This window comes from Staurois parvus, unplaced genomic scaffold, assembly GCF_062004578.1.
Source record: "Staurois parvus isolate SC_StPar_1 unplaced genomic scaffold, SC_StPar_1.0 ptg000064l, whole genome shotgun sequence".
NCBI lineage: Eukaryota > Metazoa > Chordata > Amphibia > Anura > Ranidae > Staurois > Staurois parvus.
Window position 1 is genome coordinate 5,354,535 of NW_028317860.1, and position 26,250 is coordinate 5,380,784.

The following is a 26,250-nucleotide window of genomic DNA, read 5'->3' on the forward strand; positions in this document are numbered from 1 at the left end:
ATGAGATCCCAAGGAATCACAGGCTGTCGCAAGATTGTTTAATGCAAGGGACTCCTTGAAGGAAAGTCTTTACAAGGGAGAGTGAAGCTAGAGATCTTTGAAAGAGAATAGACAGGGCCAAGACTTGTCCTTTGAGAGTGTTTAAGGCCAAAGTTCTGGTCAAGAGATGATAGTAGGAAGACCAGAGTGTGAGGGACAAAGTAATGTCTAGGACTGAAGTGCCAGGCAAAGAAGGATTTCCAGGAAGTGGTTTTTCTTTTGTTTAGAAAGGAAGAAATAAAACTCGGAGCCATGCCATTAAGGGTTAAGGTCAGGTTTAAAAAAAATAAATGCCCTTTTTTTTGCGGGGGAAAAAAAAAACCCAAAAAACGTGCTTTTTTTTTTTTTTTTTTGGAAAAGCATTGCACCAGTGATAAGCAGATAACTGGTGCAAGGCAGGACTCCAGCAGACTGAGCATAAGTGGTGTTCTCATACCTCTATTTTATACACCTATGAAACCAATCAATTTAACACACAGCTCAGGGACATCTGTAACCCAGAGAGAGGCAAACTCAAACAGTGGTATATAATGAAACCATTTTTGTTACAAGTATCGAATGGATCAGAACCCTTGGCTTGCAGACATTTGTAAAAGGTAGTACTGTGACCACAGCCATACAATAGATGCTCCAGTGGAGGTGCAGACAATTCCACTTTTAATGCACCAAACTGAGCACCAATAGAATGCTGCAGTAGGAGGTATTTGAATAATTTATTGTCAATGTGCCATTTCTCCTTAAGAGTCTCAAAGGAAATAAAACTCCCTTTTTCAAAAAGCTGAGATATATAAACACTACCTCTACTGAGCCACCAAGTAGAAGATGAGATAATGGAAGCTACAGTATATGTTAAAATAGCTTTGTGAAAAGAAAAGCTGAAGATGCGTTGATTTTTCCTCAGCCGGTAATATTGAATAAAGTAAAGTAACCCAAGTGACCGATTTGCCCACTGGATCTCTTTTACATGTGGCAGAAGGCCCCCCGGCTGCCTTCCTGGGCTCTCCCATCCCACCAAGGAGAGCCCAGGACTGAAGCCAGCGGTTCCACCATTTGAGCAAAAAGATGACAGAGGACCGTAACGTCCCCAATCATCTCTATGGTCTAAGAAGCCAGCAGCAACAAGTATTTTGTCACTTTCAGCTTCACTCTAATGTAAAACAGACCGTTACCAGCCTTTGAAAAGCATCAGATCAAAGCAATCTTGGTTTCATCTGATGCTTTGAAAAGCAGAGGAGAGATCTGGGGTCTCCATAAAGATAGCCTTTCACTGCTCTAGCTATCACAAGGGACGCTATTAATCTCTTGTGATAGCCATAAACATGAAAAACAAAAACTAAAAACTAAAAGACACTGTAAAAATAAAAAAAAAATAAAAATCTAAGTAAAACAAATTTTAAAAAATAATTATAAGCCCCCCCCCCCTCCATGCTCGGTTGCAACACACATCGCCACAAATATTATAGCAAGAGCAACAATTGTAGCACCAGAACACCTAAGTAAACTATTCTCTAGGCCTTGGCTTAAAATAAACAATGTTTGGGGGTTCTAAGTAATTTTCTAGGTGGAAAAAAAATGTTGATTTTTATATTTTAAAAGGAACTTTACAACCCAACAAAGTAAATCAATGCATCATTTACATACAAGGACATCTTTTCCTCCAGAGGGTCCAAGCAGATGCTGCTCACACCAGATGTCTGTCTAACTGACAGCGCCAGTGGCTCCAGAGTTGTGCCAAACAGGAGCAGTCATAATGGGTAGCCCTGTCAGGTGCTTTTCTGTAGTGAGAAGGCCACTGAAATATCTTGGTTAGGAGCTGAACACACTTAATAAAAAGTAGGGTCCTAAAGCCATTTGGGTCATCGTTTCCCAAAGAAAAGGCCATCTGACAGTATCAAATGCTTTTTTGAATGTCTAGCAAAAACAGCCAAACCACTCTTCTGTGATAAGGCAGCACAATGAATATGTAGATATAGGGATTGAATTACTAAAAGGAAATAGACGAAGATATCAGCAAAAGTTCTAACTTGAATTTGTGTGAGGTGAAGCTCTACTGATTTCCCTCATCCAATTATGTGCAAGCAGAAAAGGCTGTTTTACGTTTTATTTTCCTTGCACCCGACTGGGTATTCTTTATTAAGTGAAGCTTCACATTCACCAAGTTCTGTGGAAAATTAGTGCAACTGCACAGTCCATTTGCCTTTAGTATACCAAACCCATAGTCCAACATCATTATGCATACCTTTACACATCATAAAGCCTGATTGGTCCAGGTTAATAAGAGAGAGAATAACTTTATTCAAGCAAAAAGTTGGAACTTTTGCTGATATCTTAAATGTCACTGTTCAGGCGACTAGCTCCACCTGACAGGAAACACAATCAAAAGCTGACAGTTTAAATTCCATGCCCTTCCCTCCACTCCTCAGTTATGCAAGAGTGGCGCACCCTGGCGCACGAAAGGTATTCTGCCTCAAATTAATCAGCACCAGACATGGGTGGGAAGTAGGCCTGCCATCCTAGAAGACTTCCCAGAAACACCAGTAAGTGTAGCTGGTACTTTTCTCTAGTCATCTTCCAGGACGGCACACCTGATATGAGAAGCAAAGAACTCAGGCCTACCTTAGGGCGGGACCACTGCCTGTAATACTTTCCTGCCGAATGCCAGGTCCTGAGGTGACAACAGCTCTACCCTACAGTACCTCACAAAGGTGTCCTGGCTTGTCTATGTGGCAAGAGGTCACCAGCGATCTAGCAGAGTGAGCCCTGAGGTGTAAAGGAACAGATACCCCTGACTGCTTATAAGCTAAGGAGACGGCTTGTCTGATCCTAGCTATTGTTGGTTAAATCACGTGTCAAACTGGCTGCCCTCCAGCTGTTGCCAAACTACAAGTTCCATGAGGCATTGCAAGATTGACAGTTACAAGCATGACTCCCAAAGGTAGAGGTATGATGGGACATGTAGTTTTGCAACAGCTGGAGGGCCGCCAGTTTGACATCCCTGGTTTAGATGCGTGCTGTCCCTTGCTTAGGCCACTAAAAAATCAAAAAAGGTGACTCGACTTCCTGAATTCGCTTACTCTAGCCAAAATATACCAGCAAACACTGTCTAAGCACTACCCTGTCCTAATACCACCAGGAAGGGTTCCTTGCCGTTGTGATAGCCAACTTAAAAAGATAAAATCCTAACAGAAATCTGTGCCACTGGCTCAAATGGTGGCTTGGTTAAAGCCTCTATCACTATCAAAGGTCAGATCCAAACCCGGAAAAATATGTATCTTAAGGGGGGGGGGGGTCACTCTTTCCCTGGACCCCAGTAACCTCTTAACTAGGGGCTCTGACGCGAGTCTCTGGTCCAAATAGACAGATAAGGCTGCCACTTGCACCTTTAGGGTGCTTACAGCTATACCTTTATCCACCCCTGCCTAGAGAAAGTCTAAGATCACAGGGACCGTGGGAAGGGAAACCCCCTTCTCCTGACACCAACTAGAAAGCACTCCCCACACCTTGGCGTAAATCTTTCTAGTAACCGGTTTCCTACTGAGAAGAGAGTATCACCCTCTCAGAGCACCCCCTTCTTCTAAGGATCTCAATTTCAAGAGCCAAGCCATTATCCAAAAAAAACTCCAGATTGGGTGCAGAGTTGGCACCTGCAAGAGAAGGTCCATCCTGACTGGGATACGCTGCGGGGGAGCCATGGACCACCTCTTCAAAGTGGCAAACCAGGCTCTTCTTGACCACCACAGAGCTAGCAGGATCAGTCTGCAGCTTGACTGGCTCAACTTCTGTAGCACCACGGGGTCAATGCCAGAGGAAGAAATGCATATGCCAGCTCGAAGTCCCAATGTTTTGCTAACGCGACCAGACGCTTGGACCCCTGTTCCCAGGCCATGGAGAAATAACGCCTCACTTTCCTGTTTTTCCTGAAGGCAAAAAGGTCTATTTCTAGGATGCTAAAAACCTGAACGTGGGATTGAGTTCCCACTCCCACTAGCAGATTAAACGGTCAGTCAGAAAGTCTGCTTTCGTGTTGGCCGAGCCCTTTATGTGGATTGCGGACACGAAAGGACCCTCTGCACCCATCCTAGAACCTCCTGAGCTAAGTCCAGGAGCTTCCAGGATGATGATTCAGGTATGCCACTGTAGACATATTTTCTGACAGAACGTGGACTTCTTTTCCCCCGATCCTGCCTTCAAAGGACTTTAAGGCCTGACCTACTGCCAGCAACACCCTTTAATTGGGGGAGGTCCCCCTTAGGTGTGCCTCCCACAGGCCCTGGGCTTGTCGGACCTTTGGAAAGCTCCCCAGCCCCACTCGCTTGCATCCGTGGTTCTCTGCACTTGGTTCTACTATCTTCCTTTCCCCAGATTCTGGGGCCTGAGCCACCATCTCAGTGAGTTTTTTACATTCTCCGAGAGGGAAACTCTCTCGCCCAGCAATTCCGCTTTCCTGTCCCAACAAGATAGAAGGAAGAACTGAAGCTCCCTGGAATGTAACTGTGCCCACTCCATGGCCAGAATGCAGGCTGTCATGAATCCTAGGGACTCTCATGATGTGCCTCCGGGAGCAATCTGAAACCACTAACAATGCGGAGACATCCTCACTACCATTTCAGTCTTCTATTGGGGTAAAAAGATTCTGGACTCTGGCGTCCACTACGTACCCCGGGAACACCTTGGTTTGGAAGGGAGTCACCGAGGACTTCTTCCGATTGACAATCCATCCCAAAGTTTCCAAGGTGAAGATCAACTTTTCCAGGTCTCTCAGGACTTGGTGCCGTGAAACTCCATAGATCATCAGATTGCCTAGGTAAGGAATGAGGGAAATTCCATGAAGGTGTAAATAGGCTATTACTTCGGCCAAGACCTTGGTGAATATTCTTTGACTGGCCGTTAGCCCAAAAGGGAGGGCTCAGAACTGCCAGTGACTGACCCCACTCTGTGAAGATGGCAAAACGTAAGCCAGCTTGGTATTCCAGGGTGATGGGAACGTGAAAGTAGGCTTCCCTTAGATCCACAGTGGCCATAAAGAGTCCTTTGAGCAGATGTTTCTGTAGACTATAGATACTTTCCATACGGAACGTCTTGTACCGCAGGAAACTGTCCAACCTGCTTAGGTTTATGACCAAACGGAATTTCCCCGAAGGCTTCAGGACCACGAAGACGTGAATAAAAGCCCCAAAAAAGCTGGTCCATTGGCATGGGAACAACTACCTCCTGATCTGCTAAATCCCTGATCCCTCCCAAGTGACCCTCTACCTTTGTCCTGTTTCTGGGGGAATGAGTCAGTACAAAAGTTTGAGGGGGCAGTGAAGAGAATTCCAGCTGTTACCACTATCAACTGCAGGATGTACAGGCTCTCCAAAATCTTCCCCCATTGCTGGAGGAACCTGGACAGCCTTCTGCCCACCCAGAGATCTATGTCATTTGGAATCCTTACCAGTGGGTTTGGAGCCAGAAAAAAAGGAAGCTCCCTGTCTCCCCTTATTGGCCCATATCTTGGAAGAGGCCTTCCTAAATCTTTGCTGGCTCTGATTAAGGGGGGGGTCGAAAAAAACTTCTGCCCCTTATCCTTTTTTGGCCTTGATGGGGAATTTTTTCCCCTTTTCGGCAGACTTTGATAGCACCTGGTCCAGCCCTGAGCCAAACAGCAAGGAACCCTCAAAAGGACAGACCGCAGAGTCAGGCTCTTGATGTCTGATCATACTCCCAGGTCTTAACCCACACTGCACTCTGGGCAGAGTTGAGAGGCACTGCTGTCTTAGCTGATGTTCTGACCATGTCTAATGCAACGTCTGCTAAGTAGGCGACTGCCTTACTGACCATTTCCAGGGACTCTAACACCTGTGATCAATTACTCTATGCATCCAAGCATCAGTATTCCCAGCGGATAAGACCTCTCAGGATTCTTCCATTCTCTCAAGACAATATCTTTGACAGTTTGGTGTACGGGTAGTATCCTAGTCTGCGGCCTGACCAACCCTTTATACATCTTATCTAAAAGGAATGGTGTTTTTGAACCCTGGATAAAGAAGGAATGGCTGTATTATGGTTGTTTTCTGTTAATTGAAATTGTGACAACTGCAGAGAATTCTGCTTTTGTCAAATAGTCTGCTAATTGTGCGCCTGAAATAGAGCTAGTATCAGATGTGGAGGTCGGAGTTAGAGCCAGCTCCAGATCCAGGGGTGCATTGCCACTCTGAGATTGAGTTTTGTGCAGGCAGAGCGAACGTTTGCCTGTGGTTTTGCAGTGGCTCCCTGAGAGCATCCCCTGCCCTGTGGTATACTCCAAGCAGGATGTGAAATATAGGGTAAACATATCCAGAACACAGTGTAGACTGTAGCAAATCCTTGTGGATTGGGGTGGGAAGAAGCACCTGAGTACCGTTTAAGAGATACAGGCAAAAGTAGCAGAAGAATGTGCAACCTGTGATTTGGTGGTCATTCATCGGAGATCAAGCCCTAAGTAGTTGAGTTTTAGGGCTAAATTTGAAACATTTACACTGTAGTGAATGCAATTCAAATATCACCCTTGTCTTGAATAGTCAGAAGCATATAGGGTGACCTAGTCCTACTTGTCTGCAATGCTGGACTATGTATAAAGTCTAGGCTTTGCCCTTATTCGTGGGTATACCCTCACAGGGATCTTCAGGAACTAGGTTCTATTGGGATGGATCATGGCTCTGTGGCTGACTACACACGAGTGCCCATACAGGATCCAGTGCCTGAAGCAACATTACAGGCCATCCCCAGAGCATGCAGTATGGGTCCAGCTTCCAAGGTTTATGAAGGTTGTGCTTTCCGGGTGCACTTGTGGCATAAGACAGTGAGTAGTTGACTGAAGAATCTGCAGATAAAATAAGTTTTAGCCAAGAGGGATTTTTAGCTAAGGAGAAAAGCACCATCACCTTAGGATGCAAGTTAAAAAAAATATGAGGACTCACAGAGTGGGATAGCGTTATAGGAGAGTTTTCCTGGGGGAGGGGGGGTTTGGGCTGGGGCTTGTCTTAAAAAGCTTGCCAATGTCCAATCACCTGAAGGTACAAGCCTACAGCCCATGGTCTATGAAGACTTTGCCTGTATTCTCCACTGTACAGTTAGGACTTTTACTACTGTTCACCAAAAGTTGGTAGGATCACAAAGTATTTCTTGAATAGTGATGCTGTACTTTTTTCACCACCTCCCTTCATCTGGCTGAATATTTCTATTTAGATCCCAAACCATGAATGGGTAAAAAAAAAAAAAAAAAAGTATTTTTTGCGAGCAGAGCAGCGAATACATGGCAGATAATTTGATTCCAAATGTGCTGCTAAATGGAACTTGTGTCAGATATTTGCAACTGCAGGCAATCAATATCTACTCAGCTACTGAACATGACAGCTTGTAAAGGCAGATATAGGATAACCACGTCTGCAATTGTATGTGATCATCACACAACCACTGGAGACCTCACTTACAAAAAAATATTGATAATATAGAAAGTCCAGAGACGGGTAACAAAAATGGTGAAAGATCTGGGGGATAAAAAACATATCAAGAGTGCCTTCAGGAACAGTCTGGAGGAAAGAAGGGAAAGGGGAGACATGATTGAAACTTAAATACAACAAGGGGGTGATAAACCTCTCTGCCTGTATTCCTGAGTGTAGCTCGGGGTAAAGTTTCAGTACCACAAGCGGTAACATTGAGCTACACTCGGGAATACCCTGCAGTGCTGCTCCGGGATCCCTTCTTCACTTACCTTGTCCTGCGCTCCCGCGATGTCCCTCCTGCAGTGTCCCCGGCAATGTCCTCCGGCGGATTCCGGTATCTGTCTTCTGGGCTCCGTCCCCTGCGAGCGTCCGAACGCATAGGGACGGAACGGCGAGAAATTTGAAAATGACAAAAAGTGACATTCACTAAATATACTAAAATTACATTGATACAATAATGTTTTACTAAGCATTTCACATACATTTTGTCCCTAGTACTTTGTCCTGCGCCCTGCCTGCATTTTTACTGTTCTTTCTGCCTGGAAACTGAGAAAGGTCTATGGAGTCCAAAAAGCGTCCCTTTAGGTCAAAAGCAGTTTTAGACCAGCTAGAGAATAGCAATAGTAAATTAGAACCACTTGCAGAATTGAGTAATGATTCGTGGGGAAAGTCGCCATCAGACACTGAAAACGATTTTGCGACTTTGCTCAGTGATGTGAGAACTTGGCGCTATATTTCAAATTTCAGTGTTTTTGGTTTGATTATTTTATTGAATTAAATTTATTAGTTTTTATGATTATTTATTAAATTATAATTTATGATTTCATTTTTCAAATTTTATCATACCCAGGATGCTTACTAGACTCTTGTTCGGACAGATTTCAGTGAGTTATTGCTAAAAATTACAGGCCTACAATAACAAAAATACATATTTCCATGCAAAAAAATGTACCGCTTTCAGCACAGAAATATGGACATAATCAGACCGCTAGGGAGGTTAAGGATCAGGAGGGCAGTATTTTGAACACTAAATCAAGAACGGGGAACATGACCTTAAACTAACTGGAGGAAAGTTCAAAACCAATCTCAGAAAGTACTATTTTACTGAAAGAGTAGTTGATGCTTGGAATAAGCCTCCAGCAGAGGTCATAGATGTGGAAATTTTTGAAAAAACTACTTGTCGGGGACTAAATCGGTGTCCCCATCTACTTGTCCCTCATGACAATCTACTTGTCCAGATGAAAAAATAAATACATTTTAACCAAAATCGTACTTAAATCAGGGATGATTTTAGGACTGTTTTAAAAACAAAAGGCGTTTTATGGTGACTTAAATGTGTAACATTTTTAACATTGTGCTTTTTATCTCCTCCTCCTCCCCTCCCTGCCTGTCTCCAGCACCGCACCCAGGGACTAGCAGGAAGGGGTGAGACCTTGCAGTGTAATGAGCACCGACTGGCTGCTCCTCAGGAAAGGGGAGTGTCAATCTTATCCTTTTCGCTGCCAGAGCGGTTTTTTGCACAGGATTAAAAAAAATCATTTTAGGCCTGAATATTACATAAAACCCTCAAACATTATATAATTTTCTGAAAGCAGAGACCCTAGAGAATAAGTGGTAGTTCCAATTTATGATGTTGCATGCTATTACCGCAAAATTTCAGTGAAAATACAAGCATGTTAATTTTAGGGCAAAAAAAAAAATTACCCTTTTTTGGTAAAAAATATAAACGAGGCTGCATCGCGCAAATAGATATCCAACTTGTCAAACCTTAAATTTGCGTGCGCTCGTGAAATGGCGACGGATTTCAGTACCCTAAATTTTCTATAAGTGATCCTTCTAAAAGACCCTGCATGTCTCCCCTGTGCTAAACTGAAAGTAATGCAGAGCATATCGCACCGCATTACATTCTCTCAATGGGGACTCGGAGGTGACATAACATCACTTCCGGGCAAGGACAAGAAGGGAAGCAAAGTGGACGTGTCCGCTCTCCTACCTCCTCTCTAGCTGATGAAGCGGAGCCTGGGAGATAGTGGGAGGGGGGGAGTGGAGGCTGGCACTGTATTGGAAGCAATCAGCGACAGCGCTGCCGACGATTGCTTCCACCTGGCAGGTGAGCCCTGCTGCTTGCCCTTCCTTGCCTGGAAGGGCGATAGGAATTTAACACTCGAGAGGTAGTGAGCCAGTCAACAGTAAATAGCTTCAAACATGCTTGGAACAAGCTTAGATCTATACTCCGACAAAAAAAAATAACAAAAATGGGCAGACTCAGTGGACCACCCACTCTTTTCTATGTTTCTATGTAACCACATCTACTCTTGGGTGTGTCAAATCAAGAATTTAAGCACAAGTTATCAATAACTGTAAGAAGCAACTACATAGTGGTGGGATCAAAACTGTTAAAACTGACACATTTAATAACCATTCCCTTCTTTACTACTACTACAGAACACATCTCCATGACAAAGGGGTAAAGTGTTCAATAGCACGGGAAGGGAGAACTCAGGCAAAGCAGACAAACACTGCTTGGGATTTCAGTGAAGCAGGGAAAGCACTGCATCTCATTGGATTTCTGGCAGGATCAAAAGGTACTTTACTGGCAGTTTTTTTTCAGAAACAAAACATTGGGAAATGTGCATATGTTGCAGAGATGTAATGATTAGGCTTTTCTTTTTTTGTTCACACTTAAGTTTCCTAACACTTTAAAGGCAGCATTTGCCCTTGCCCTTCCTGATGGTGTATTCTTGCTTCACTTCTTTTTTGAGCAGAGAAGAACAAAATTAAAAAAAAAAAAGAAAGAAACGGAATCATTAAAATTCAGATTAAATATTCATTGTCACCAAATCAAAAATCCAAATCTTTCCTTAAATTAATAAAAATTGTTAATCAGACCCTAATGGACAACAAAGCACTAGTTTAAGGAGCAGAACATTTGTTGATCAGAAAAAAAAAAAAAATGGTGTGCAACCTTTAAAAGTTTTGTCTTTTTCTTGCCCAAACAATAATATGGTCCATAACAATTACAATTTATGGATACATTTTATAAATAAAAAAAAAACCCAAAAAACAAACAAAACACAGTATTTACCTTTTAAAACCCAATATGTTTGCACACTACATTGCTATAAGAAAAAACAGAGCAGGAAGGGCACTTTGTAGTCGATTACATGCTCCGCTCAATACAATGACATCATGCAAATAGGAAGCCTCACAGAGAAAAAAAATTGCAAATTGCAGTTTCTATGGTAACAAAGTAATCCAGAATAAGAGTGAAGCTGAATTTTAAAAATGTGCCTGATTTAAGAAGAGTGTGGACGGTGGGGGAGCTTCACATCAAATACACTCATTAAACATATCAATGCTTTTCTGATCCTCATGTTTTCTTCTTCTTGCTGCCACAGGCAAAAGAACATAATCAGAACATCCATTTTCAGGACTGTGGATGCCGATATATATATATATATATATATATATATATATATATATATATATATAGCGCTAGGGACTGATGGGTAAAGCAGGAAATTATTATTTAGGTATGCATGACAGTAGCACAGATGGCCAAAATAGTAAATATTTTCCTCATACAGAATATGACAACTCAAGCTGTTGACTATAGTTATGAACGCAAAACACTCTGTGTAAAGGTGATACATGTCATGCTATCTCATTAGCTCATTGGTATTCCACGTCTTTTCACAGGACAACTTCATCCATATTAGAGCAGCACTGATGAATATCCAATTTAACGCTGCATGGCCAGAGGTTTGCAGACGGTAATAAATGTAATTGAAAACTAGTACTGACACATACCCCTTCCGGAGGAAAGCGTTTGCATTGTTAGGCTGGAGCTCAAGGGACCTCTTCGCATCCAAAACAGCATCTGCATTAAACCAAAGCATTGAAAATTCAAACACAGCTCTGGATTGCACAGGGAAGATTCACTGACTGAAAACAATATCTGCAATAGAACGTGTACACATGCAGGTGCAAAGCAAATTTAACACTTGTAAATCTCACCATTAAGGACATAGTCAACCTTTTGTTAAAAAGAAAAAAAAAAAAAAAAAAAAAAAAAAGATAAAAATTCCCATATATTTAAGAATGAAAAAAATGTGGCGATTCATTTTTTCCAATGGGAACGGCAGTGGATATCAGGTGCAATGTACATGTTCCTGCAGACTATTCCTCCAGCACCATGTCCGTACAGAAGTCGTAGGGCTGAAGGAAGTCATCAATGGACTACAAATGCAGTGATATCACTGCACTAGTAGTGCGCATGTGAATGGATATGTAAATGGCTGATTCAGCTGTGAGAACAGTACAGAGGATAATGAAAAAACACTGGCATGCTTTAACAAGGTATCCCCTTATGGCAGAGATAGTGTGATCTTGTCCCCAAATAGTAGCCAGAAGGACACCTGTTGATGCAATTGGAGCTTGTGAAAAAACATGGCTGTCAAACCTATCCAAGAACAAAAAGGCATGTTTCCCCTGTGGACATTGCCAGGTCTGTCATTTTCTGGAAGTACGGGGGAGTTCCCGGACACGAATAAGAGCAATCTATGTACCACGAAAAGTTTAGTTGTGCAACTCCAGGGGTAATTTAGAGTTTAGTATGTCCATGTAGCAAATTCTATATAAGCAAAACAAAAGCATCACACCAAAGGGCCTGCGTCGGTGAACACCTTTGTGACGAAAGGAATAATGATCCTGGCAATCCACTTTCCCAATACTTTGCAACCTTCAATGGTTGAAAAAGTAAAGGGCATCTATGTTTTGAACCTCACACAGAGACAAGCTGACTTTAATACCATTCTTTTCAGAAAACAAACAGTGGATTTTTATACCGTGATACACACAAAAATGACAGGTGCCATTCAAGGCTCCACCAGATCCTACTGCATGAGAAACCACTGGGCGTGCCAACAAGGACAGAGCTCATCCCGGCTCAAAACAACCAGTAGGAAAAGGGAGTCCTAAAAGTTGCACATCAGAGCAAACCCTATGAGAAAGTGTATGACAGTCTCAGCCCAGGCTCCAACCAGGCCATGCCTCCCTATGCGTTTCACTCCACTTCTGGAGCTTAATCATAGGGATCCCCATGATTAAGCTCTGGGGGCGGAGTGAAAACATGTTGGGGGACGTAGCCCGGTTGGAGCCCAGGCTGAGGCTGTCATACACTTCCTGACAGGGTTTTGCTGTGATGTGCGAATTTAGGACTCCTTTTCCTAGTGGATTTATATAGTCTTAATACATTTGTTCCGAGAGGATTGAATACAGAATAAAATCTTCAATTATTTTTGCAAAAATGAATTTTTATATAGAAAAATAGATGGTTATTATAGTTACCCCTATATAAATTATTAGTTTATGCCTTATCTTCAAAAATAATATTTCATTCAGTTTTGAAGGTCTATTTCTATTTTAGGAGATGAAAGTCTCTTGTGCACAGTGGTAAATATGACATTTGAAAATTAAGGGGAGCAGAATTGTTTTGTTGATCTTGGGTAGTAGATTTGGTCCACCGTTCAATATGTGCATTTTAGTGAAGCGTTTGGGGACAATGAAGATAATATATGTAATCCTAATGCCACCAGGACTAGGTTTACAATGGGGAGGATTTTAATAAGAATGTAATTTGTGAACTGTATAGACCCCTTTTAAGAAGTTCGGGAGGATCGCAATGTTAAAAAGTGGGTATCTTTGGGGGTGCTACATCCTGATACAGCCAAGCTCCACCCCAATGGCAAAATGTGCTGATGTCATAGGGCTCTGACGGTCCCAACGTCATACTGGCCATGCCCCCAGCAGTTCCGGGGTTGAACGGACAGTCAGTATGACCGTCATTTGTAGCGGTTGTTGGAAAGAGTACTGAGTGCTTGTATTCAGAGATCAAACATTCCGCTCTGCAAATGGATTTGAATAAACCCCCTTGCTATGGGGGGAGTTTGGAGGCAGTAAGAGGATGTTTTGGAGGGTCGATACAGCTTGAGGAGCAATTACCTTACCTACTTGTTTAAGTTTGAATGGGCATTGCAGGATGGTAGTAGTGATTACGGTTTGGTTCTTGGCATCTATGACTTCACTCATTTATGTAGTTGCAAAGGATATATACAATCACAAGGGCTACATTTTGAATTTGAACTAGCATACTAGTAATGATTAATCTCGGTTTTTATTTCTCATAAACTGAAGTTTATAAGTGGGGGGCCATGCTTAAATAAATGCGAGTGTAACATGAAACATTGTCAGAAACGTAGATTTGGTCTTTAACAAAGTAAACCTGTGGTTTGATTTAAAGAAAGCATACGTTAACCTGCAAATGGAGAAGTTACCTTCAGTTAAACTGCATAACAAAATAACCCATAGATCCAGAGACAGAGGCAGAGGCAGCTGAATTACATTAAAACTTCAACCTTCATAGGCCAATTTTAGCACTGCTCCTTTCCAATTCCACTGCTCTTCTTCTGGGTCAAGCTAGAGTTACACAGGAAGAATGATGCAAATCTATCCATTGACCTAGCTATATGCTAGGTCAAAAATACCACCTTATATAGGAATGGTTCCCACCACAATAAGGCAGCCAGCTCTGAAACGCCTCCAAGCAGAGGTATAGTAACCAGAAAGACCACTTTTAGGTTAGGTCTGGCAAGAAGATCTCATGAGCAAATGCTCAAAAGGGGGGACCCTTCAGAGCCAAGAGCACCAAGTTAAGATCCCAAGGCATCACCGAAGAGTGTTTAGGGGGAGCAATTAGTGCCCCTAAAAAAAAATGCAACCTGTAAATAGTAATATCATTAGTACATCTAATGAACGGTTAACATTTACCAGTTTTCTAATCAAACAGTAATCTAACAGCTAGCAGTGATCAAATTATCAGTAAGCTTATCGACAGCCACGCACCCAGACCAGCCAGGAGCCCACCCCAGACAGCCCGGATACACAAAGTACATTACACATGCTGTCTTTCGGGTGTTTGCCTTTCGCTGTCCACTAGAAAAGTCATCATAACACAAAACTCAAACAATATTCCAACAGTCTGAAAAAGTGGAATTCACTTATCTTCATAGATTTCTTGAGGAAGATTGGCGATAAATATTTCTGTCCCAAGTGGAAGAGTTTCTCTAACCCAGTCTGAAGCAGAGCCATCATATTTCCACTGACCATTACCCAGTACAAGATTAATATTACACCTTTCCATCCACAACAGAAGGGAAGCTTTATTGTCTTTATTCAGAGAATTAATCCACAGTCTGTCACAATACCCAATCCAGGGTCATATCCAAGACTAGACGCAGATACTCCAAGCAGCGAGTAAGAATAACATTTTGGGAGGTGTGGGGGGGTTGTAACATCTGAACGGTCTACTGAATTGCTGAGGACAGCATCTGAGCTGGCCAGACCCTCTGCAGCAGGTAGTCCAGGTACCGCACAACCATGGACAGAACAAAAGGCAGTGCACTAACTGAAAAGTGACGTTCGCCCAGGTCAAATTGTAGATGCAAGGAAAGAAAAGTGACATGCAAACATACCCGATGTCCACTGAAGTCACATGTTCCCATGCTGAAAGAAAGCGATTACATATCTGGCCAATGCAAATGAGAATTCTTGGATCCACCAACACTTATGAGGCCCTTGAGATCTAGGGCTTCAGGACTGTGAACAAGTTGGAGTAAAAACCTTGAAAATCTTCCGTGTCAGGACAGGAACAAAATACTCCCTAAGAAAAGAAGAAGCTGCTGGATGGCAACCTGAAGAGACCTTGCCCACTGTGGGGAAGAGGGTAGATTAGAAGGTATGAAGGAGGGAATAAAAAGGGCCTGGAATGCCAGTTTGTAACTTTAGAAGAGGAGAGGCTAAACCAAAAAGATCTTTAATGTTCTGAGACCAGAAACTAGTAAAGTTTGACAGACCTATTCCTACTCAAATAAGTGGGGCATCTGATCACCGAGTAGAAGGCTTGCGACCAGACTTCGCTGGCTTGGATGACATAACAGAATTGTTGTGACGTAATTGGTCTGGGACTGGAGGAAAAGGACTGCAGGGGGAGAAAGGAGACCTCTGGACAGAGGAAGGAGACTTAGTCTGGGGACTTTACAATACTGTTTATTAGGCAACAGGGTACTTTTACCCCAGTGACCTTCTTAATAAATAAACTGAGGTCATCACCAAAGAGATGTCCAGCCGTAAAGGGAATACACTCCAGCTGCTTCTTGCATACCAGTCTACCAACCAATACTTGAGCCACAAGAGTCCACACATCTGGACAGATAAACCTCACTCTCAACGGCTGATGCAAGGGTCAACAGATATGTATTCTGAATCATGGGCCATGTGCTAGGTATATACCACTAGTCCCAACCAGGGAAAGAGGTCTTGAAAAAGAGGCTCCGGCCCTTTGTCTGAGAAGTGCTTGAAAGCCAGGACATGCTTGACTTGTTGACACATGAAATAGCGAAGTCATCCTCATAAACAAGGCCATTTTTGGAGAAACAAGTCCTTTAACAGCTACTGTTTCGGAGGGTCAGAATACAGCCAGTTGCCATACAGAACATCCTCCATGAAGACGTAAATGATAAGGTTTTTGCCGATTTGCACTTTTAAAGAGAATCCATGCCTGACACCTTAGGTCGCAAAGGCTCTGGTGGGTCACAAGTGCATCTCATCAATTAGCACTGAGATGGCATGTGAGTTTTCATGATAACCTAGCAGACAGCACCTCCTCCTCAGAGGAGACGAGAAATCAGCCTCCATACCCCCCCTCCCACATCCTCTACTGTGACTGCACTCTCCTACATTGGTAATTTTCATCAGTCAATAATGCATCAGAAACAGATTCTGAGGGAGAGGGGGAGAAGAGAGTTTGCAACTGTTGTGATCCACTAGTTGGATCAGGTCTGAAATTTGCCTCAAAATGCAGACATGGGAGACGCAGAATCCTTCCTTAGTTCGGCTAGGAGAGAGTGAAAAACTAGGTGGGGCAATGGAATAGTTTGAAGAGGGCAGAAAATCTTATGGGGATCAATGGAGCAAAGCATTAGTGGATTAATCCCGAGGCCTGTTCCACTTTCTCTGACCCATTGGCAGTCACAGCACCAAGGAAGACCTTTTTCCCCTGTTCTAGACCTCTTCTTTGTAAGGTGCGCCATATATTTTAAGGGGGATCCTTATAATAGGTACTAACTGTGGTCCGCCAGGCAAGAAAGCAGTTAAAGTAGCAGGTCTGAAAGTCCAGCCAGACAAACGAACGAGAAAACAGCAACTGGGAAATGTGTGTGCAACACAACAAGATGACTGTCGCTTTGTCTGGAGCAAGTGTAGAGCACTTTGCCGGCTTAAGTTCTCAAAGGGTAGAAGACCTGCGCAGCAGGAGTAACCCCTGGTCACAGAAGAGTTATAGCAATCAGAACAGGACTCAAGTGCAGGAAGGTTGAAAGGAGAAGGACTAGCACACCAGGTCCCCAAGGCCCTTTCACATGAGCACATACGCAGAGCGATGGAGGAAGGGAGACCAAACCAAAAGCTACCAAGGACTTGTAATGAGACAACAGAAGCCTAAGAGAGAAGGGAATTAACCCTTCACACCCCTGACTTCACCTACATCTGAAGGGCATACCCCTATACAAGAGAATCTTCAGGGACTGGGTCACAGTGATAAGTTCACGAGTGTCCTGGACTCGTAGAACACTCTGTGGCTAACCCAAGGTGGGCGCCCAACCCAGGATCCAGTGCCCAAAGGAACCTTGCAGGCCTTTTCCTGCATCTTATCTGCTGGGGTCTGGTTACAGTCCCTGAAGATCTCACCATAGGGCACTGATACACAAGCTTCAGAGTGGTCAGTACGCAGCATAGAAAAGATGAATGCAAAAAAAATTTAAGTGGAAACTAAAAAAAAAAAAAAAAAGTTGCTATTCAGTAAAGGAGACTTCCAACACCTAAAGACACTAGCAAATAATTAGTTCCCAGGCTTGCTGTGAGTGGGTCAAGGAGCCACTAACATATTTATGCAATTACTGCTGTAATGCTGGTCTTAAGGTAGATTTAGGGTAAACACCCCTGTCGATTGCCATTGTAGTTTAGTGTTACTAAACCAACAACAGTAAAATCAGTTTGTATATGCAGTAAAGTGGGGGGGGGGTAAGCAACCTGTAAATTGCGATCTACCAGCAGATCACAGCCAGGTGACTGGTAGATCACGGTCTGGGCTAGCACGACAGCCTTAGTGGCTGTGAGTTTGTGGTTTCCAATGAACTACCACAGTGCTGTTGACGCCGTGGTAGTTCATTAAAGCTTCCTGTCAATATATCTGCTTGCTCATACATCCCGTACGCCAAGCAGATATTCTGACAGCTCTGCAGACCTGCATGGCATCAGCGATTTACTGATCACTGGTGCAATGCTTTCCAGGCTCCTGTAGACAAAAATAATAAAATGCACATTTTTTTTTACCTGCAAAAAAAAAAAAAAGTGCATTTATTATTTTTGTCCAAAAGGTGAACTTATCATTTAATCCCACTCCAAAGCCATACTGATAAGTTAATGTGTTTCTGCTAAAATTGGCCCTAGTATTTGCACGTATGCATTTGAGGTAGGGACCTTACAATTTAGGTTTTAGGGCAGGGACTGATGTGAATGTAATGTATGTAAAGTTCTGCGTAGATTGTTGATGCTATATAAAAAGCCAGAGATAAATAAATAGGTTATACACAATATTACTGTCTTTTTATGTTTTGTTTACTTGTTTTTTGTGACCTCTTACGAAAAAAAAAAAAAAACTCTTAGTTTGCTATTTCACTGAATTTTCAACCAAAAAAAATGTAAAAAAAATGAACTGTATTGTACTATCAATAGCATAACTTTGTTTTACATTTCTCACTGTCCAAATTTAACTTTACATATGAATGAGGTGAGCAGGGGAAGCTTGGGGCTACTGTGCCGAATAATTTCAGTTTCACAATAAGCAACTCTAATAGCAGCCAGCAGAGGTCTCTCTTGCATTTCTCATGTTCAAGAAGACAAACATACAATCTTGATTACCTGTTCTGTCAAAGGATTTCACGTGTACAAAAGCCATTTAATTTAGCTTGGCTTGGGTCATGACAGTGCTATGGGGAACATGTTGCCATGGAAAAGTTTCTATAGAGAAAGATTATACTTTGTCAGGTTTTTATGGCCATCTCCCTGTAGGGAAGATTTGCTTTCATTTTCCAAACTTGAGCCCAATATCATCAGGAAGAATGCTGGCAGAAATCTAAAATCTTTAATTTGTCACAGAACCAGGAGCAGAAAGTTCCCAATTGGGAAATCTCTTCACACACACACACACAATATCCTGAGAGATTTCTTCTCTCTTCCTTGTGTTTCTGCAAGCAGGAAGGAAAGTAAAATCTCTATACTAGCGAGGATGCAGACTGCAAATAAAACAGAAGTGTGGTTATAACCCTAAATAAAAACAAATTAAAAAACATTTTTTTTGGGTGGGGGAGCGGGTACCTGGTCTTGACAGGTACCCGCTCCCACTTCGGCTCCGTTCGCTGCGGTGAATCAAAACGGAACTTCAGCCCCCATCCTTCCCCCCACAGTCTTCAGGGACACTTCACAGGTCCCAGAAAAATATGAGACCAATCACAAAGCGACTCGCACATGTACCTTAGGAAACCAGCTGTGAACCCACAAGGCATCACGGATGCTTACTTACAATGCCAGTGCCGGGAACCCGAAGGCTAATGAAGAACTGTAAGGCCTGCTCAATGCTGAACAGCCTTCACTCCTAATTCTTACAGTGTTACTAAACCCAGGACCCTGCATTCACTATATCTGGTCTCCCACAGTACACAGAACATGGAAATGCAATTATTTTAGTAAATATAAACTGCTAAATACCTTTTCTCATCAGCAGTTAGAGCAGTCTTGTGACTTCTATCAGTGTTCAGCCCAGCACTAGCTAAGGCTTGTAGGAGTTTTCTTTCTACTCTAGGAGGATGCGAAACCCCTGACCTTTGTCTGACCAGTTATGCTTGGCCCTGTGCTAATCACATGCACTCTCACAAGAAAAAAAAACCCTCTCTAGCAATACACACCAAACTGAGCATGTGCAAATGCATACGGTTCAGTCCGTCTTATCAGGAGAGAAGAGGTGGTCGCTTGAAAGAAGGGAGGAACAAAGAAAGGATCAAACAGCCTTTTTACACAATGCAGAGGATTAAGCCCTAAGCAGAGTTTATACTCCATTTGTTGCGAGGGAGTACAAACTTTCAAGCTGAGTAAATAAGAGATTGTGGCACAAAATGTACAGGAGGAATCTGAGCTGACAGTGAAGATTTTCAAAAGTCGATACCACATGGAGCAAGCCACACAGCAAAGGTTTCAGAGTAGTGGGAACAGGAAAGTATAAGGCCTCTTTCACATGAGGCAGATTCCGTTGCAATTAGCCAGGGATGTGTCTGCTGATCCCCTGATCAGAGCAGAGCAGGTGGGTGACACATCCATGTCCACACAGTATATGCAGAGCGGACACCGTCAGAGCCCACTCTGTTCTATGGGTGGCTGGGAATAAATGGACTCCACCCAGCTACCTCTGCTCCCCTAAACAGAAGAGCTGATCTGTTTACACCTGGCTGTCCATGGGGATGAATGGACCTTCCGATCAGGTACACATGAATAACGGTCAGGCAGACCTGAGCAGAAAACCCATCTGAAATGTGCCTAAGACTTTGGGAAAAAGGGCACAGGGATGAGCATCAGAGCCCAATAAATGTAACTGCAATAAAGGCAGTTACTAAACTAGCCAGACAATATACAATATTAAAAAAAAAAAAAAACACGTTGACAAAATTAACCTTGGCATTCCATAATTATTTGCACAGTCATTTCTGAATAACTCAGCTCTTACAAACCACAGTTTTCAAATGGATTCACTTACAAAACAATCTCATAGAAAAGTCACAAATTCTAGTTTCTGCAGAGAACTTGCACTGCTGATAAAAACAAGAAGGAAATTTAGATGTACATAATTATAAAAGCTTTCTTCCATGGCCTATTTGTTTTCTGTCTAAAAATTTCAGTAGCAGCAAACAAAATGCTCAAAGTCAACACATTTTACATATTCTAAACAGTATTACATTATGCCCACATAAAGTGTGAAAAATATAAGCAAAGCAATCCATTACCATTGTAATTTTGGAGAAGTATATGAGCATACGCTCTTTGACAGTAGAATTCTGCATTGTCAGATCTGTCTTCTAATGCCTTTGTTAGCTCCTGGAATTAAAAGAGAAAATTATGTCTACCGATTTCTACTACCTTACAATATAAATTATTATTATACAGGATTTATATAGTGCCAACAGTTTGCAAAGCACATTACAATATAAAGGGAGACAATACAGCAACAATACATTTCAGTACAGAAGGAATAGGAGGGCCCGGCTCGTGGAGCTTACAATCTAAAGGAAGGGGGAGATGATACAAAAGGTGAAAGCTGCGGGGGATGATCTGGCGGAGGTGATTCAAGTACAGTTCTTAGGTGGAGGTGGGGTAGGCTAGCCTGAAGAAGTGAGTTTTCAAAGATCGCCTAACGGACTGGGTGGGGGCTGACCGGACATATAAATATTACTAAACACAAAATCGGTAAATATCAATGTCATTTATGAAATAAAGTGAACTGTTATTTAAATACATGTATAACAAAATAACTAGTTGACGAATAACCTAATCAATGCGTTTTAAAAATATTGGGGAGGATTTGGTTTGGGGGGGCACGTTTTCATAAAAAAAAAAAAATCCACCACACTTTCTTCTGGCATCTGCCAGTTTAACTTAGCAGATAGCCTTGGTTAAGTTCCATATGCAGATCCAGCAGATTCTATTGCAGAGAGAAACAAAAGCTGGCCAAGCTTCCATGGCTAATGACAAAGGGATCACAGCAGTTTGCAGTACAGAAAACTGCTGTCAATCTCCAAATGACTGCATATAAACACAAATGAAAGGAAAAGATCACCTTTCTGAACATGTTACACCCGTACACCTCATCCAGCACTCCCCTCACCTTCCTGTGAAAGCAGGTGGGGGTTCTTCTCCCCTGCAGCCGCTACCACATTGTAAAATCAGTACAGCTGTATGAAGATCTGCCTGCACAGCCGCAACTTTCATTCATAGAAATTTGTGAATGAATGAACTACAAGTCGCGTCTTCCTCCATGGCAGACAGTTTGCAATTCTCAATGGACTGCAATGTCATTGATGAGTGCCCTCATAGTCCACTTACACTTCCTCCAGATTTCAAAACAGAAAATCTGTACTGAGGGACAGGTAGAAAGCTGGAGGACATGTCTGCAGATAACTGACATTGCACCTGCGATCCACTGACTGTGGGTCCAATACACTGCAGGCTCCTGTCAAAAAAAATAAATGAACATTTATTTCCTGCAAAAAAATATGTTCATTTCTTAATTTTTTCATAAACGTGAACTTAGTATTGAAGTACTCCAGTTATGGTGCATGGAGCAAGGGTTTTGACAAAAAACACAGGAGCCACATAGTAGCCTGCATTTTATGAATGGCACACAAAATGAATCCCAGTACCTAGTAAACATAGTAGAAGTATCCAGCCTAGACCAAATAACCATGTCCACTCATAAAGAGCCCTCTGTGCATCGGACTCCTAACTCAACAGTTGTTAAAAGTTGAAGTATAGGCCAATTTGTCAAAAATTTTGTCTCCCCCCTCCTCTTGCCTATGCTGCCTTCCATTTATAAAAAGTCAGTGTAATTACTTTATTTATCTTGCTTTGGTATGGTCACATAATCCAGATGCAGCAATTTCCCTGTTTCAGTGAATGGATTCTGCATGGGAAGTGGCACCAGCATCAGAGGGGCAACCCAAGCCAGGGGTGACATCACAACTCTAGGAGTTACACCACACTGTCAATGGCTCCCTGACAAATGAGAGTTGCTGCTTCTGGATAACGTGACCACATCAAAGGGAATTAAAGAAAGACGTATTTATCAAACTAGTCTCCGGGGTAGGGTGCGGTGGTCCTGGGATATTGGAGAGTTTGCTGGAGATGTATGGGATGCTGCCCTGGAATCTGTTTTGGTGATTTCTCTTTCTCCCTCTAGATATCTCCTCTGCCCAAGATCGGTGTGATCAGATGCTTTCCTAATTTACAAATGGTGCGGTTTATATCCTGCATAACTGAAGTGACGAAATGCTTGAGGGTGATCAGGGATTTTTTTTTTTTTTTTTTTTTTTTACACTTTGCTTTGCAGGAAAAATAAAGATCATTTATCCTGCAATGCAAAGCTTGCTATCATGAATCTAACTCATTCATGAACTGTCATCAATGAGTTAGGTTTTCGACAGCTCCAGATGATCTGCGATTGGCTGGAGCTGGTCACATGATACAGGCTGCTGTGATTAGCCCCAAGTATCATGTGACAGCTGTGGGCCAATCACAGCTCACTAGGAGAAGCAGAGCGGTTATGAATGAGATTGATTCATAACAGCTTAGCTTACATTGTGAATATGTGATCGGGTCCCGTTCACTGGGATCTTTATTCCACTGTGTCCACCGGACACAGCTGTCATGGTGGGGGAGCGCTGTGTTAGAACAGCCAGAGCGACGTACGGGTATGTTGCTGTGCCTGCAGCTGCCACCCGGCCGCAGTACATTGCAGGCGGATGGGCGGGAAGTGGTTAATCAAGCTTTATATGTGGCCTATACTTGCAATTTAAGAGACCATGCAAATAGTTGCACTGAGCCATTCAGAATTCCTTCTAGTGGCTAATCTACAACTCACTCAGGAAAGAGGGAAAGGAAAGAGGGAAAGGAAAGGAAAGAGGGGAGGGGAGAGGTGGGGGGAGAGGAGGGGAAAGGGGAGGGGAGAGGAGGGGAAAGGGGAGGGGAGAGGAGAGGAGGGGAAAGGGGAGGGGAGAGGAGAGGAGGGGAAAGGGGAGGGGAGAGGAGAGGAGGGGAAAGGGGAGGGGAGAGGAGAGGAGGGGAAAGGGGAGGGGAGAGGAGAGGAGGGGAAAGGGGAGGGGAGAGGAGAGGAGGGGAAAGGGGAGGGGAGAGGAGAGGAGGGGAAAGGGGAGGGGAGAGGAGAGGAGGGGAAAGGGGAGGGGAGAGGAGAGGAGGGGAAAGGGGAGGGGAGAGGAGAGGAGGGGAAAGGGGAGGGGAGAGGAGGGGAAAGGGGAGGGGAGAGGAGAGGAGGGGAAAGGGGAGGGGAGAGGAGGGGAAAGGGGAGGGGAGAGGAGAGGAGAGGAAAGGGGAGGGGAGGGGAGAGGAGGGGAAAGGGGAGGGGAGAGGAGGGGAAAGGGGAGGGGAGGGGAGAGGAGGGGAAAGGGGAGGGGAGGGGAGAGGAGGGGAAAGGGGAGGGGAGGGGAGGGGAGGGGAGAGGAGGGGAAAGGGGAGGGGAGGGGAGAGGAGGGGAAAAGGGAGGGGAGGGGAGAGGAGGGGAAAAGGGAGGGGAGGGGAGAGGAGGGGAAAGGGGAGGGGAGAGGAGAGGAGGGGAAAGGGGAGGGGAGGGGAGAGGAGGGGAAAGGGGAGGGGAGGGGAGAGGAGGGGAAAGGGGAGGGGAGGGGAGAGGAGGGGAAAGGGGAGGGGAGGGGAGAGGAGGGGAAAGGGGAGGGGAGAGGAGAGGAGGGGACAGGTGAGGGGAGAGGAGAGGAGGGGAAAGGGGAGGGGAGAGGAGAGGAGGGGAAAGGGGAGGGGAGAGGAGAGGAGGGGAAAGGGGAGGGGAGAGGAGAGGAGGGGAAAGGGGAGGGGAGGGGAGAGGAGAGGAGGGGAAAGGGGAGGGGAGAGGAGAGGAGGGGAAAGGGGAGGGGAGAGGAGGGGAGGGGAAAGGGGAGGGGAAAGGGGAGGGGAGAGGAGGGGAAAGTGGAGGGGAGAGGAGAGGAGGGAAAAGGGGAGGGGAAGGGAAAGGAAAGTAAAGAAAAGGAGGGGAGGGGAAAGGAAAGAAAAGAAGGAGGGGAGGGGAGGGGAGGGGAGGGGAAAGAAAAGAAGGAGGGGAGGGGAGGGGAAAGAAAAGAAGGAGGGGAGGGGAAAGGAAAGAAAAGAAAAGAAAAGAAAAGAAAAGAAAAAAGGAGGGGAGGGGAGGGGAAGGGAAGGGAAGGGAAGGGAAAGGAAATGAAAGGAAAAGGAGGGGAAAAGGAGGGAAAAGGAGGGGAAAGGAAAGAAAAGAAGGAGGGGAGGGGAGGGGAGGGGAGGGGAAGGGAAGGGAAGGGAAGGGAAAGGAAAAGGAAAGGAAAAGGAGGGGAAAGGAAAGGAAAGGAAAGGAAAGGAAAAGGAGGGGAAAGGAAAGAAAAGAAGGAGGGGAGGGGAAGGAGGAGAGGGGAGGGGAAAGGCAAGGAAAGAAGGAGGGGAGGGGAAAGGCAAGGAAAGAAGGAGGGGAGGGGAAAGGAAAGAAGGAGGGGAGGGGAAAGGAAAGAAGGAGGGGAGGGGAAAGGAAAGAAGGAGGGGAGGGGAAAGGAAAGAAGGAGGGGAGGGGAAAGGAAAGAAGGAGGGGAGGGGAAAGGAAAGAAGGAGGGGAGGGGAAAGGAAAGAAGGATGGGAGGGGAAAGGAAAGAAGGATGGGAGGGGAAAGGAAAAGGGAAAGGGAAAGGAAAGAGGGAGGTGAGGGGAAGGGAAAATAAAAGTTCATATAGCTAGTCCACAGAGTTCCCAGGTCTTTTCAAATTTGATGACCATATCTTGTAAAAACGCCATGTTATTGTGTAACATGATCCATACTTTTTTTCTTAACCACTTCGCTCTATAGCAGAAGTACTTCTACAGGGCAGAGCAAAATTATATATACACACACACACACACACACACACACATATATATACATACACACACACACATACACATATATACACACACACACACACATACATATATACATACACACACACACATACATATATATACACACACACACACACACACACACACACAGTCAGGTCCATAAATATTGGGACATCGACACAATTCTAACATTTTTGGCTCTATACACCACCACAATGGATTTGAAATGAAACGAACAAGATGTGCTTTAACTGCAGACTGTCAGCTTTAATTTGAGGGTATTTACATCCAAATCAGGTGAACGGTGTAGGAATTACAACAGTTTGCATATGTGCCTCCCACTTGTTAAGGGACCAAAAGTAATGGGACAGAATAATAATCATAAATCAAACTTTCACTTTTTAATACTTGGTTGCAAATCCTTTGCAGTCAATTACAGCCTGAAGTCTGGAACGCATAGACATCACCAAACGCTGGGTTTCATCCCTGGTGATGCTCTGCCAGGCCTCTACTGCAACGGTCTTCAGTTCCTGCTTGTTCTTGGGGCATTTTCCCTTCAGTTTTGTCTTCAGCAAGTGAAATGCATGCTCAATCGGATTCAAGTCAGGTGATTGACTTGGCCATTGCATAACATTCCACTTCTTTCCCTTAAAAAACGCTTTGGTTGCTTTTGCAGTATGCTTTGGGTCATTGTCCATCTGCACTGTGAAGCTCGTCCAATGAGTTCTGAAGCATTTGGCTGAATGTGAGCAGATAATATTGCCTGAAACACTTCAGAATTCATCCTGCTGCTTTTGTCAGCAGTCACATCATCAATAAATACAAGAGAACCAGTTCCATTGGCAGCCATACATGCCCACGCCATGACACTACCACCACCATGCTTCACTGATGAGGTGGTATGCTTAGGATCATGAGCAGTTCCTTTCCTTCTCCATACTCTTCTCTTCCCATCACTCTG

General features: G+C 43.9%; 1 protein-coding gene across 1 annotated transcript in view; it reads right to left on the reverse strand.

Moving 5' to 3' along the window:
- The window catches only part of SUGT1 (SGT1 assembly cochaperone of MIS12 kinetochore complex), a 202,686-nt gene that overhangs the window by 154,373 nt on the left and 22,063 nt on the right, over positions 1-26,250 (reverse strand). The window contains exons 4-5 of the mRNA XM_089668800.1: positions 20,672-20,762; positions 11,313-11,382 (exon numbers count right to left, since the gene is read on the reverse strand). Of these exons, the coding sequence (XP_089524926.1) occupies positions 11,313-11,382; positions 20,672-20,762 (161 nt within the window). The remainder of the gene's footprint in view (positions 1-11,312; positions 11,383-20,671; positions 20,763-26,250) is intronic.